Source organism: Fukomys damarensis, unplaced genomic scaffold, assembly GCF_012274545.1.
Source record: "Fukomys damarensis isolate Sample0158 unplaced genomic scaffold, DMR_v1.0_HiC HiC_scaffold_3, whole genome shotgun sequence".
NCBI classification, from domain to species: Eukaryota; Metazoa; Chordata; class Mammalia; order Rodentia; family Bathyergidae; genus Fukomys; species Fukomys damarensis.
Window position 1 is genome coordinate 32,332,899 of NW_022900915.1, and position 16,106 is coordinate 32,349,004.

Here is a 16,106-nt window from a genome sequence, read left to right on the forward strand (position 1 = left end):
GAGCATCATGAAGTAAATCCCAGGATACCAATTCTTTAGGAGGCCTTCCTTGAATAGGGGTCCCAAAGACTCCTTTCAAATGAAAGGTCAATACTTTTGCATTCTTAAGCCTACCATGGCTGAGATCTTACTAATTCCTGAGATGTCCTGAAGTTATCTTTATTCTTATCTTTGTACGAAGTACTTTCTTTCCTTTTTTCATGGTGTTACCCTTTTTAGGAGCCACATTTTATTTGGACCCAACTTTACACAGGGTTCCTTCTAGGCTAAAATTTGAGTTTATTAAATTTTTCTTCTCTACCTTTTGCCCCCAACTATCTTCATAAATGTGGTTAAAAGCAAGCAGCAGTATTCACGCCACAGCCTGCATGTTGGGCTTCCTTCATATTTCTTCTGCCAGATAAATCAATTCACTGTTCTTAATCTCAGTCACCTATAAAACCTCAGTCTCCTATAAAGTCTCAGGACATGGGCAAAATGTAGACAAATTTTATGCCAGAGACTAACATACATTGCCTCTTATCCAACTGCCAGTGGAATCCTTATTTCCAACTGAAACCTCCTGATTTTGACCTTTACCATCTACATTCCTATCAACACCCTGGTCTTCTGAGTTTTGCCCAGAACCTCTCATCATCAAGCTCTGTTTACAGCATTATAGGCCTTCAGTCTAGCCCACTTCTCAAATCTTTCCAAACTCCTCCCATAAGCCAATTCCAAAGACTTCTAAACCACGTGGTCAAGTACAGTCACAGCAACAACCCCGCTTCTCTGGTACAATATTGATAGCAAATCTTATAAATTACTATTAGTCTATCTAATAAGGAGTTTATGCTAGAGGTATGTGTATATTCTGTATATTCTCTAGTGAGAAGATAGTGTAATCCCCTCAGGTCCTATTCAATAGACAAAGTTCACTGACGCAGAAATACAGAAGAGCTTAAGCTTTGTCACACCTAGAGAAGCCATGAAGTTTCTAAACCTTTGCTAGGAATGTCAGGCATAGCTCTAGAAATTCTTGCACAGTGGAGATGTAGCATAACCTCTGGGTATCCCAGCAATGAGATGGCCACAACAGCTAAGTAAGACAACTTTTTAGGCTTTTACCCAGAGTTTACCTACTTGAAAGTGTTGAGGAGATGTTCGAATAAGGAAAAATCAAATTTAGGTAATCAATCAGAAACTGATTTTGGTACCAACAGAAAAGCTGCATTAGAATCTGAAAATACTTGTAATAGAAAGGAGATGGAGAGAAGACAAAAGTCTGTGAGCATAAGCTAAGACTGACATCAGTAAATCCAAACTAACTTCAAGGAGAAATATTTCAAGTAGTAAGTCTTGCAGGAAACACTAGCCTTCAAGTTCTAAATGTATCACTTTTGTGTGACTTTATAGCAGTTAATTTAGGTGTTCAGTCTTTCCTTCTACAAAATGAAAAGGTCAAATCAGACCATTTTTTAAACTACTTCCCTTCATAAGATTCACAGATCTGAAACTGAAGATGAGGGCCTATGGGACTAGCCCATCATGAATTATTAAGTTTGGTAGTGAGGGTTCCGGACTTGAAGAAAATATGAAACAGGCTTACAATGTTTACAATCTCATGACACAGACTATTTTAACCATAAGAAGCTTCAAGAGTCCACGTTAAAATTTTTAAATCTAGAGTCTTTCTTCGATACTCCACAAAAAGATGTAAATATAACTAGCCAGGCCTAGCCCAGGTTGTCTAGTGACCAATACAGTAGAAATATCCATCTAGGTAAACAGATACGATGTACTTTTACAGATGAACTGGAATTTTAAAATGTATTCTGTTCTAAAACACCAAGCCTTCTGTTTCTATACATAGCAGAAATAACTTAAGAATTATGTAGTCTCATTACCCTCTGGTGGACTTTCCCTAAATCTCTGTTACTATGAAATACACAGGTGGTTTTCAAGTGGTCCAAGAACCACTTTGCAACTTAATGCAGAATTGCTTAAAAATATGTGCATAGAATTATTCTGGGGAATGGTTTGTAGGTTCTAGAATGTTCTCACAGTGTTCATAATTTAAGAGACAATAAGTCTATTATCTTCTAAGACAAATTCTTGTAAGAATTTAATTCCCTTCATTTTGATTTCATTCATTATTAAGACGGGCACTTATATCCTTCCCGCCAAAGTACATTGATAGGTCTGTTCTCCTTTGGATGGTTTTCTGAACTCTGTTCGACTGCCTACATCTAGACTATATTGTATCAAAAAATCCGAATGCCAGCCTTTGTCCCTAGATACTCAAGATTGAGAAAAAATCATTTAAACATGTGCAATCCCCCCAGGAATAACTATGGAAACTGAAGAAGAACTCTTCACTATACTGGTCTAAAATAATGACATTCAACATATATCAAGTTCTTACCACAGGCCAGACACTATGCTAACCTTTTACATACAGTACTGGTTCTAACCTTACAACTTTCTTGTAACATAGAAGTTATTAACTACATTTTATAAGTAAAGAAATTGAGGCTTAGAGATGTTAAGAAATGTAACGGAAACTCACAAACAGATTCAAAGTCAGATCTTACCCAAAAGTTGTGCTATCAGCACCCACAATACATTGCCTCCCATAACCCTGCTGGGAAGAGAAATGTTGGCTCAAAGCTTTTTATCTCCTCTATTAGAGGGTGATTAAGAAGGCCGAGGCTGATATAAATGAACATGTATTTGTAAATTTCTCCTGTTTTCTGTCAAAATCAGAGTATGCAGCTAGGGGAAACAGGTAAAGGAAAAAGAAAGAGAAAAATAGTTTCCTGGTACAATAGGTACAGAGGAATACTTTCCTTCCCAGAACATATTTTCTTGAATAATAATGTAATAATAATCACCTGTGGCATTTATTTAACATGTAGATTCCCAGATCCTATGGCTATCAACTTAAAGAGTCCGGTGCTTCAGGTAGTTGGGCCAGTAATCCCCATCTTTACCAAGTACCCCCAGGTAGTTTTAATGTTCCTGCTGTACAGGAGGTACAACTGCTATACCGAACTATGTTCTACAACCTCATCTAGCTGTGATTGTAAAGGTGCCATTAGGGTATTTAACAGACATATACTGGAGTTAAATATACTAAGAAAGGAATTCTTTGCATAAGTGCCTGTAGCACCATCATTAATATTCAGTGACTGCAGCATAGAAAACTGGCACACAGTAGACTCAGTCTTCAGAGGCTACTCAAAAGAATCAGAATAATTTTTAATAGGAGAGGAAAATTTTGACATGAACCATGAATCACTTTACACCTTTGGCAGTATTAAAAACGTGAACTGATGTTAGGTATTTATTAAAGTCTAAACACAGACAAATGGACTTTCCATGTTGCATGAAGCCTTTGCCAAAAAAAAAAATCTGTAGGTGGTGAAAAGGAACAAAGTCTAAGTTAGAAAAATCTTCAACACCTGGCTTTACCTAGGTGTGCTTAGAAACTGAACCAGGGAATCTAAGAATTTTCATTACTGAATTTTATCTCCCGACAACTTTACCTACATCTCTCCTAAACAGAAGCAGTGCTTAATTTCAATGTTTAATTTCAAAACCCTTATTTTCTATAAACATATCTTTGATTGGCAACACCATTTATTTTTTAAAGAAATGTAATTATTGTGGGTACTGTTACACACTAATTAATAAGGAAGGCTGTCAGGATGATTTACACTATTGTTAGCAACTCCTTTTCACTTATGAAATACAGGTACAAAATGAAGAATAATTCTGTTAGGAAAATAGGCGTAATTTTCCTAATTGCATGACAATCAAGTTCCTAAAATATTTTTTAAAGATTAGATGGAGGAAGAATTTTAAAATAAGGCCTGAGGTAGGCCTCTCCCCAAGGACTCAAATCCATCTAGGAATGAAGGCCTTCATTCGTAGGGCTCAGGAAGCACATAAGCAAAGAGCATGATGTAGCAGGGGGTCTGAGTCCTTAATTGCAACTCCTCCAGGGGCTGCAGTGCACTGGTAATGCGCCTGGCCTCGTGCCAGGAGGGCGTCTTTCCCCAGAGAACTACCAAGATGAGCCTCTAAAGTTGTCTAGGTCAGGCTTGAAAGAGCACACGCAAGTTTTTAACCAGGAGCCTGACTCCTGGTTGTTTAGGAATGCACACTGCCTCTTCCTTGTTGCCAGGGGATTGTATAACCAGTTCATGATGGGCTCAGGGGAGACAGGACTAAATTAAGCTGGATTCCCCTGATGATTGTTCTACACACAGTCAGATATTCAGAACAGGAAGAGGAGATCTTTGAGCATTATTTATTAAATCATGTTTGATTGGCTTGAAGGAAACAATTCCGGTCTTAAAGGCAAGAAAAAGTTTGACACCTTAATACAATTTAGTGGCCAATGGTAATAAGTTTTAAAACAGTCTGTTGAGCAGAGGCACAGTCAAATATCCAAACAACCACTAGTTACTCTGCATGTGCCCTTGAGCCTAGCGTTCTTCTGGGTGACTGACACACAACAGGCAACAAGACAGATAAAGATCACACCTTTTGTCGTGACGGGATTCTAGCTATGGAGACAGACATTAACAGTACACAAAATAAATGAGTTGAAATCCTAAATAAGGTGATCAACGAAGACTTCATCATACAACAGATCCAACATCCCTTGTATCTTCAACGTATCTAAATTGTTGCTAAATTGATCTTACTGAAACTTCTGATTTTACCATCTTCTTGCTCCTAAACCTTTAGTGATTGCCAATGCCTAAAGAACAAAGTCTAAACTCTTTCTGTGATGTTTATGGGCCTCATCACTTTGGCTTAGTACTCTCCGTTGCCTCTTCCTGCTCCATCAGACCAGACTGTCCTCTGGCCTCACTCGGTACGGCTCCAGGCTTGTGCATTTGCTCCAGCTGCCTCCTACCCTCTTCTCTACACCGCTTCTTCCTAATCTACCAACCCTTTAAAGTTCAGCTCAAGCGGTTTTTTTCCAACAGAACTTTCCTAGGTCTTTCCATTCCACGAAAATTGTTTCTTCAAACTCTCATAATACATCAAGTTATGAATATATTATTCCATATATCTGTAAAAAGGCTTAATGTTTCACTGGATTATAAGCTTCTTAAGAACAAGAACTTCCTCTTGAATACCCCACCATATTTAGCATAATGCTTTTAAACAGTGACCTCATGTAGCTAAGTACTGATATAGAGTCATCCCATGTTTTCTGCCAGCAATTGGTTTCTGGAGCCTCCGCAGATACCAAAATATATGGAACCCCCTTATATAAAATGGCATAGTGTTTTTCACGGAACCTATGCACATCCTCCTTTGTACTTTAAATCACCTCTAGATTACTTATAATGCCTAACAGAATGTAAATAATATGGATATTGCTTCTATACTGTATTGGTTAGGGGATAATAAGAAAAGTCTCTCCATGTTCATTGCAGATGCATTTTTTCAAGTGCTTTAGATCCATTATTGGTTAAGTCTACAGATGCATAATGCACAGATATGAAAAGCTACCTGTATAAAGAAAAGAGATAAAATGTGCTTCTGAGTAGGTAGCTAGCCCATGACTTTAAAATTTGATTCATCCTTGGAAAAATCAATGGCCTTATCTGCTGAAAATGCTAAGGCTTTTCATGGATAACAAAAAATTTTTTTTAGGTCTAGTTAAATACAAATAATTAGAAATCAGGGACAAAGGTTTATACTTCTACAATGCTGAGGGTTTGACTAAGAACTTACATGTTATGGGTCGAAGTTTCACTGCTGCATTTTGAGTTCTAAATAAAGCAAAACATTAATTGTCCCTTATAAATAAAATTGCAAAAGATTCTTTATAATACCTGAATGGACAGTATTACTTTTAGCACTTGATTTTGCAAGGAAATTTCATCTTATCCCTGATAGATACTTTGGGTCACTTTTCCTCCAGCCCGAACCTCAGCTGGAGAGACATGCAGCATCTGGTTGTCTGGACCTCTGAGTATGACCCACTGGCCAATAACCCTGGATGGAAAAAGAATGGAGCGGGCTTGATGGTGAATAGTCGATTTGGATTTGGCTTGCTAAATGCCAAAGCTCTGGTGGATTTAGCTGATCCTCAGACCTGGAGCAGTGTACCTGAGAAGAAAGAATGTGTTGTAAAAGACAATGACTTTGAGCCCAGGTAAGTGCCTCCAGGAATTTTAAATAAGTGTACAATGTTTCTTACTCTGCCTAATTGTTTTCTCACTTCCCCTTTTGAAGTAAATGGAGATGGAGTTGACAGGTGGCTCTCTATGGAGAATTATTGCAAGATCAAAGATCTGTATATCATGTTAGCATATTTGGGTTTTCTTCTTGTCAACCACCTCCTATATGGCATTAAGTTTAAGATGCAACATTATTTTATATACCACTAAGAAAAAATATTGTCAAATTATCACCAATCAACTATCAGTTTAATGCTCATTCTAAATTCAACCTATTTTTTTAGTGCAACTTTGGGTTGATAAAGTAACACTTGCTGGCCAGTACAAAACCTATTTCCAAAATAGCTTTGCCTCATCCTACAGTGCTATGCAATTCATGTCTCTTCTTCTCCATGAAGGATCCTTTATTATACTTCTTTTACATAGAACACCTCTGATTCATCATATCCAGTCAAGAAGCAGAATCTGCTATGAATGCTTTGTTGTTTCTATCAGAACAACCACAATAATACCAAAAACCAAATGGGAGGCTTGAGAACATGCCTATGGAAGTCTTTTTAGATAAAAATCAGGTTTTTTCCCAAGAGGGTGTTTTTGATATTGCAGTAATGTACTACCTTTGACAAATTTGCCTGAATTTAGCTCTACAGCACGTAGTCCAGGACTAATTAAGAACTTATGTTCCTTACTATTTTCTTATGCATTCAATTATTTTATAGTTGGTCTTGAATTGGGTTTCACTTATAACTGGGAGTGACAACATGCCAAACTGAGTATCAGGTCAAGACTAATGTACAATCCTATGCACAAACAAGTGACCTGGCACACTTTATTCATTGCTGGCTGTTTCATGTATTTAGAGCCCTGAAAGCTAATGGAGAAGTTATTATTGAAATTCCAACAAGAGCTTGTGAAGGACAAGAAAACTCTATTAAGTCCCTGGAACACGTGCAATTTGAAGCAACAATTGAGTATTCCCGTAGAGGGGACCTTCATGTCACACTCACTTCTGCTGCTGGTAACCTAAAGAATCTCTTCTAAATTTTAAGTGTACAGCAATGATTGTTTTTATTTGTAGAGCTAACTTTCCTAAGAGGTATTTTCAAGTCTGAAAAACATGTTCATTAGACTTCTTGGTGTTATATTTCCTCTGCCCTACTCATTCCTACTCACCCTTAGATAAGCAAAGAATGTGGCCCATTCACATAATTAATTAATAAAATCAATTAATAAAACTTCCTGTAGTCATACAGTTGCAAACCATGTTCATCTTTCAGGTTACTGGCATACCACTCATTTGTCTTAGGGACTATGCTAGTGAAAGTTATTTTGATAATTCACATGATTTAAAGATCTATCTGAAACATCCAAGGAATCAGTTGAAAAATAGAAATTCCGATACATAAAAGAAGGTTTTTACTAATAAAATTCCCATTATGCTATGATAAGTCCATATGGTACTATATATGGACATATGCCCTTTTCCTGAAATAGTTCTAATTCAGATGTGATAAGAACTAGTGAGACATAAATCACAGTCCAGCCAGGAGAAATTATCCCAATGATGTTTGTTGTTTTTTTTTTTTTTTGAGGACTCAGCTGACCATATTCAATTTCTAGAAGTGATAAATAAGCAAAGATGAGATGCTTCTGTGAACACTTTCTAGGATATAAACTCCTGAAGATTTTGAGTCAGTGCCATTAATTTTAGAGTTATTCCATCTAGATGTCTTGTAATTGGCCTGAATTATCATAGGATACCTTTTTTATTTAATCCTTTACTTTGAATGAAATGTTATTTATTAACCTATAGAGTGTTTGGACTTTGAAATTTAAATTATTTCTAGTATTACCTTTTATAAGATAAGTGATTATTAAATTAATATATTTTAATTCAGTTATTTGTATGATTAATCATTAAATAAGTTAAATGATAAGTTGATTTGTATATCCACATTAGATTCTAGACTCAAATAACTAAATTATCAATATTTCTTTTTATATTTCAAAATAATAGTGCCGCTAAAATATAATTTAGATCTTTGACTCTTACTTGGTTCAATTTATAAAGGTAGTTCTCAGAGTTCTCCTTATTAAAACAAACCTTTATCAAAATATTAATTTATTGTTTAGTTTCATACAGCATTGTAAAGTAAATTATTATATGAAGGCAATGTGCTAAGTACTGTGAAAAAAAGCATTTTTATGTCTCTATCCTGGCCTTATACTGGCAAATTTAGAAGGACCAATCTCTCCTAGCTTTCATTTTGGAATGTATCATACTATGTGAGCTGTTAGGAAATTGATTCATTTATGTTTTTGTGTGGAAACAGGAACCAACACTGTACTGTTGGCTGAAAGGGAGCGGGACACATCCCCTAATGGATTTAAGAATTGGGACTTCATGTCTGTTCACACTTGGGGAGAGAACCCTGTAGGCACCTGGATTTTGAGAATTGCAGATATGGTAAGTATTAAGGTGAAGATGAAGAAAACACACTCACTTTTAAATACTTAGGAAAGAACTTGACCATTGATTAGTATAAGTATAGTGTAGTATTTGAAGCTCTCACCACTTGTATACATAGATAATTTAAGATTAGGTACCAGCCAGCCATACTATGAGAGAGCAGAAAAGGTATGTTGATTTCTTAATTACTTGTCTCCTTGCTGAGACAAAATATCCAACACTAAACTTAAAAGACAAAAGGTTTATGTAGCTCATAGTTTTAGAGGTTTCAGTTCATAATTGGCTGACTCCAAGGCAGGGTAGCATGGCAGAGGGGCATGCAGAGAAGATACAGTTCATGGCAGACAGAAGTCAGCAAAGCTGCAGAGTAGTGACAAAGTAGCAGCAAGCAAAGCAGCAAGCCTTCTTTCTATCCCTTATATTCTATCCAGGCTACCCACTCTTAGGGCAAATAGCACTCACACCCAAAGTGGCACACCCTTAATCCTAGCATCACACCAAGAATCAATCCTAGCACCACATCCTTTCTCCCAGCATCACACATCCTAGGTCCAGCCACCTCCAAAAATCCCTGTTGTGCTAGTTACTTTTCTGTCATTGCTGAGACAAAATACTCAACACCCAAAATTGGAGGGGAAGGAGTATTTTTGGCTTATAGTTCATAGAGATTTCTGTCCATAATTGGCTGGCTCCAAGGCAGGGATGGCAAACAGTTATCAGAGAGGAGAAACAACATGGTGCAAACAGGGTAGAAAAGGCAACAAGAGGTTTTGACAGCATCTTTCTTCCCTTTTATCTTATTCAGACTACCAGGATTAGGCTGGTGCCAAACTAATCACTCAGGTGTAGTTGTTTAGTAATCACACACCCTTAACCCTAGCATCACACATTCCAGACTCAACTACCTCTGAAAAACAAAGTTCTACCTCATCTGCATGAGGCCTTGGAGGTACATCTAGAAACAGCCCATAACAATTAATAAACAGCATGACAGACTATGGGGCAAATCCAGGAGTTCCCAGGTCTAAGGTCAACTAGTCACGTGCTCTGTGACCACTGGAAGCAACCACATTCATGAAGATAGTCACATGCTTTGCCATGACAGTTTGCTGGCATCACGTGAAAATATTCTTAAGATTATTCTGCAGTAGCTATGGAGAAGTAGCTTCAGGTTAGGCAAGATATCTTACTTAATATGACTTTTTTTTCCACCTTTAGTTATAAAACAAATGGAAAACATTTTTCATTTTGCTGTTTTGAGCTGACATGAAATTCAAGAAGCATTGGGTTTTCAAGCATTTCAAACTTCAGATTTTTAGATTCAGTATGTTCAACTAATGAAGCCTCTACAAATATTCCAAAACCTGAAAAAAAATAATCAGCAATTTGAAACATTTCAGGTCTCAAGCATTTCAGATAAAGGATACACAACCTGTACTAACACTATTTGACATCTTTCTGCAATTTTAACACACAATCATCAAAATGAAAGGACAGCGCAAGAGTGAATGACAAAAAACTAAATATAGCCAATTTATTTTTGCATAATTTATCTATTTTCTGTAGGTGAGAATATAAATGAATAATATTCTGAGGTCTCCTGAAATAAACTGCAATAAATATCAGCAGTATAAATTTCCATCTCTACATATTTTTTTAAATAATTTATTTTAAATTTCTAAAAATGTTGACCAATACAAATTGTGTAGTCATTGTTACTTGCTACCATTGAGAACAGCTTTCTGTTAAAGATTACTAGAGTTATGGCTTAGAGATTAAAGTCATAAAAAGTTCTATTCCCAGAAGATAGCAAAATAATGTTCCCAGTAGTTGATCCTGTTGTGGAACTTCTCCTCAATTCTTGAACTTGATTTCACAATCTAGGATACTAAGAAAATATATTTCGCTAGATGGGACTCTTTTATATCATGTGTAAAATCTGATTCTACACTTTTAGATTTGTTTTAGATATTTTATATTTCAAGTACAGCCAGCTTTTTAAGGATATACCAATATGAAAAAGATTTGTATAGAATCTTCTTTTTTAGTTAGATGCTTGATTATGAGCAATTAATCGGTTGTTTTTCATGTTTCATTCTTCTGATGTTCCATCATTATTTTACAACTGATTAGGACACGATATAAACTGACATTTGTTTCAGAGCTCCGAACGTTTATTCCATGCCCATGTTGCCACTTCCATTTGAAAGTCCTTATATAATGGCCTCTCTGAATATTGGAAGTGAAATCGCCGCATACATTTACTTTTTTTAATTGAGTTTATTGGTACACTCTAGGTAGACAGTACAGTTACATTCATTACTGGGATCTTGTACCTCTACATGCCAGGTCTTGGCTCTCATTTTTTCCCCTTGTCCCTGCCGTCCCTTCACCCCCTCCTCCCCTCCCCACCTTCAAACACTTTAATTCCATTTTTACATTTTCTCATATTTTTTCCTTTTCCCTTATTTCCCTTTCCCTATCTTTCTCCCTGTCCCTACACCTTTGGTCCTTTTCTTCCTATTTCACATTGCTAACTGCCCCATTAGGAGCTTGAGTACTATTTTAGTTTTGCACACCAGAGAAACTATTCGGTATTTGCATATGTGTGACTTATTTATTTCACTTAGGAGTATATCCTCAAAATGTACCCATTTACCTATGAATGAATCTACTTTCTCATTCTTTGTGGCTGAGTAGTATTCCATTTTATAGAAAAACCACATCTTCTTTATCCAGTTTCCAACTGATGGGCAGATGGGCTGTTTCCAAGTTTTAGCTATTACAAACTGTGCTGCTATGAATATGGGTGTGCATATATCACTGTGATATGATTCTTTCAATTCTTTTGGAAAGATACCCAACAGAGGGATGGCTGGGTCCAATGGAACCTCTAATCCTAGTTCTTTGAGGTATCTCCAGATTGACTTCCATAATGGTTGCACCAGTCTGCACTCCCACCAACAATGGAGAAGGGTTCCTTTCTCCCCACAACCGCACCAACATTTGTTGTTGTGTGATTTCTTGATAGCAGCCATTCTTTGTGGGGTGAGGTGAAATCTCAGAGTTGTTTTGCATCTCTCGAATGACCAGTGATGTGGAGCAATCAGTTTTTAAATTATCAAAACTAGAAAGTTTTATAGCAACCTTTATAGAAGAGCGAATTTGATGGTTCTTTTGAAATAGAGCTCTGAACATAGAATGTGTGGGTCCTAAAGTAAGATTTTAAGTATAAAATGCTCTTTTGCTATTTTGAATGCTTATATTCAAAAGGCACACTAAAACATACACATTGTTTATTCACTAGTCTGGAAGAGTGAAAAATGAAGGGAGAATTGTGAACTGGAAGCTGATTTTGCATGGGACCTCTTCTCAGCCAGAGCACATGAAACAGCCTCGTGTGTACACATCTTACAACACCGTTCAGAACGACAGAAGAGGGGTGGAGAAGATGGTGGATGCACGAGAGGTCTGTGCGCCCTGCTTCTGGCACGTTCTCTTCTGCACTCTCATGAGCAGTGCAGTGAGCGAAGCTGTGCACCTCACTTTTAGGCAGGGAATGGGCCAAATATGCATAGGAAGGAGGAAATATGCAGAGTGGTAAGCTGTTCATTTCCCTAGGAAAATTATTTTTTCATATCCAGAAGCTATTTTGAATTCACAATAAAATTTCCAATATGAATCTTAACCATTTATGTCAGCAAATTATAAATAAAGCTGTCTTTATGCATGATCACACATAGCTAACGTTTGTACTGCCCTTAGTTCTTCAGTGGTTTCCATTGCCTCATTTCAATCTGTAATCTTTAAAACCTAAGAAGTATGGACCTTAGTATGTCCATTTTGCAGAAAGAAAACAAAGGCCCAGGTGGCCATAATGCATAGGCTTCTTTTCACCGATTTCTCTTTAGTCAGCGATGTTAAGCTCACACATCCTGGCAATCCCCAGGAGAGCTATGGAATCACATCTTCTCTCAGGCTAACGGAAGTCATTGGCACTCCTGGGTCTCAGCCTCTGGAAGCTGCTGGTTTCTCCTTTATAGGCTGGTGATCAGAGGCCACATTTTCTTTATTTTAGAATCACCTAGCGTCTAGCATAGCTCCTCAGATGTAGTAGGTAAATTTTCAAAATTTCTATAATGATCTGCTTTAGTTACATCCACGCTGGACATTTTAGAAGATATAAAGACATAGCATTTACTCAGGAAATTTATAAACTATGTGAAGGTCTTGGCTTGGATTCTGATCATAATTATACTCCACTAAGTAGCTTCCTGCCGGGATATAAGTTCCAAGGTCCTCTTCTTTTCAGTTCCCAAAGCTGATACTTCATAAGGGTTTCTCCCTCTGAAATTCCTTAAGAGGCATTAACAGAAACCTTTCATTATTAAAACAGTGAGATGCAGCTGGGCCTCCATACCTTTGAGTTCCACAGCCTCAGATTTAACCCACTACAGATCAAAAATACTGGGGAAATAATTGTGCCTGTACTGAACTATATACAGACTTTTTCTTGCCATTTATTCACTACATAACCCAGTATAATGACTCTACATGGCATTTACCTTCTAGTGGATATTATAAGTAATTCAGAGATGATTAATGTATATAGAGGGCCGTACATAGGTTGTATGCAAAATACTCTGCTGTTTTCTTTAAAGGACCTGAATATACAAAGATTTTGGTACCTGCAGAAGGTCCAGGGAGTGACTGCTTCTGAAGTGGTTGTCAATACCACTCAGTCTCTTCCCTACTTATAACTGGGGAGCTTCTAACTGGGTAGGAGGCCTCCAGAAAGCTGCAACTGGTTGATGCCTTATAAATGAGTTATTAAATATTTAATGTTATCTTCTCGAGATGGATTCTATTATAGCAGGATAGCAAGTGAAGGAAAGCAATATATCCTGAGCACTTAACAATGTTATCTCATTCATTCTTGAAAAGGACCAGAAATGGAGGTATTCTGATTCCCATTTTACAGGTTAAATTCAGGGAGATTAAAAGATTTGCCAGGAAAAATGAGGGTTGAAACCCTAGTCTGTGTGGCTCTAAACCTTGTTCTGTTTCTGCTCCCCAATGTTTCAAGGGAACACGCAGTGGGCTTGTGCTAGGGCTGCAGCTACCTTGCTCGGCTATAAATAATGAACTTTTTCCCCTGTGTTGGTGGCATTCTGTGTTTTAGGAGCAGCCCACACAACAGAACCTGAGTGAGGACCCCCTGGTGTCTAAAAGCCCCAGCAGCAGCAGCAGTGTGGGGGATAAATGGGATGAGCAGGTGGAGGGGGCCCCTTCCGAGGCCATGCTGCAACTCCTACAAAGTGCTTTCAGTAAAAACTCAGCTCCAAAGCAATCACCAAAGAAGTCTTCAAGTGCAAAGCTCAACATCCCTTATGAAAATTTCTACAAAGCCCTGGAAAAGCTGAACAAACCTTCCCAGCTTAAAGACTCTGAGGACAGTCTCTATAACAACTACGTGGATGTTTTCTATAACACAAAATCTTATAAGCACAGAGATGACCGGCTGCTGCAAGCTCTGGTGGACATTCTGAATGAGGAAAATTAAGCAAGTATGTGGTCCCAAGTTGGAAATATTCACGCATCTTCCTTCCCCCTTAGAATTTGCTTGTGTCTGAAGTGGTTGTTTTGTCATTGATTCTATGCTTATAATATCCTTTGTGGTACTTTTCCTTTTCCTCCCCAAACTGTACATTTGAAGGAGATGAGCTCAGATAGGAAATCCAGCTTCCAGACTTGATCATAGCTCTTTCAAAATATGTCTTCCCTGCCTGCACAAATGAAGTGTTTTGTTCTTTCTGGAGTCACAGTTGACACATGACTCCATGCAACACTAGAATGCCTCCCTAAGCCTGCCGATGTCATTCCATACAAGAAGGGGAAAGCCTGGGAGATCCATTAATACGAAAAAAATCTTTGCCATGTGCTTCTTTGAATTTTGATGCTAAAGAAGCATTTACAAAGTATCGAATTAAAAAGCTCACAACTAGGCCCATACCCTAGAACCTAGACCTTTCTACTTCAAAGTACTACTCATTGTGGGAGTGACAATCTAGGCATTTTGGAGAAAAATCTGGATCTTCTAGACCCAGAAACAGACCTTGAAATTTGGTTGTCTGGTAAGATGGGTTCCAGAACATTCCTGCATGCTTGACATGCCTTGCAAGCCTTTATAGATCTAAGGTGGCTGTGACACATGCTGCATGTCCTGGTCTTCCTCTTGTTCTCTTTCTTTGGGAGGTTTCCCTACCTGTCTCCTTTCTCAGCCACAAATTCAATATTGAGAGATTAATATATACCATTTCCTCAGTAAATTTATACTCATAATTTGCTTAATAATAATAATAACAATAATAATAATAATAATAATAATAGCCAACCACTCCTAATATGAAAAGTCAGTGTAATAACAGGAAAATATCTATAATGGGGAGAACCAGGGAGTGATTTTGCTTATTTAAAAAATGATGGTCACTAGAACAGATTAGTCTGGATATTTGAAACTGAGTGTTCATTTTTGGATATGAGAGGATCTTCTTCCATCTTCCAGCTGGTAGTATCCAAATTCTCCTCAAATTGCTTCTTTCCTTCAAGTCAGAAGACATGAAGTGCAGCCCATAGGCCTTACTGATTCCTCTGATAGCATCTGTTTGGCATTCAGAATGTTTTTTTAATGAGATATTGTCGAAAATATAAAGTTTTGAATAAAACTGGATATTTAGACCTACATACATCTGTGGAAACAGTTAAAACTGAGTAGCAGCTGCCCAGTTGGATTTAAGGTCCAGGTCCCTCTGGCCTGCTCTACCCTACTTAGATGGGGCACCTTATTCCTTACTGGTCAACATCCCATAGGCATTTGAATTTCCCCACTTTTATGCTAATATGTTCAAAGTGCAAATGTAGTAGAAAAGAAAAAAAAGCTATCCTCAACTTCTTTCAGGCAAGTTTATCATTAACTATTATGAGTTTGCTATAATCTAATTAATTTAAGTTACATTTACAGGCAAAAAACTAGTTACTTTTTACACTTTAGGAAGTACCTCTGAAATCTAGTTTGAAGACCAGGGATTTAGCTCAGTAGTTCCAGCACCTGCATCACAAGTGTGAGGACCCAAGTTCGATCCCTGGCACCAAAAAAAAAAAAAAAAAAAAAAAAAAAAAGATAGAAAGAAAGGAAATCCAGTTTGACACATTCATTCAACCTCGTGTCACCTGAATATTCATTTCCACTATTAATTAATTGCCAATCTCTTAGCCTCCTTTTCTCAAGATGCTCTCAAATGCTGCAGTCACATGAAATGATAGAAGTCACCCACTGAGCGGCCATTTGAAGATCTTCCACAAATTTTGAACATCATAAGGTCATCCATGACATTGAAGTAGTTCAGGAAGATAACTCATTTGTTTTGACTTGAAGTACACACAACCTG

General features: G+C 37.4%; 1 protein-coding gene across 1 annotated transcript in view; it reads left to right on the plus strand.

Annotated features, from left to right (window-relative positions):
- The window catches only part of Pcsk1 (proprotein convertase subtilisin/kexin type 1), a 44,694-nt gene extending 28,895 nt beyond the window's left edge, over positions 1-15,799 (plus strand). Inside the window, exons 10-14 of the mRNA XM_010621853.3 lie at positions 5,930-6,163; positions 7,049-7,206; positions 8,522-8,655; positions 11,966-12,127; positions 13,841-15,799. Of these exons, the coding sequence (XP_010620155.1) occupies positions 5,930-6,163; positions 7,049-7,206; positions 8,522-8,655; positions 11,966-12,127; positions 13,841-14,221 (1,069 nt within the window). The 3' untranslated portion in view covers positions 14,222-15,799. The remainder of the gene's footprint in view (positions 1-5,929; positions 6,164-7,048; positions 7,207-8,521; positions 8,656-11,965; positions 12,128-13,840) is intronic.
- Positions 15,800-16,106: the final 307 nt, after the last annotated feature.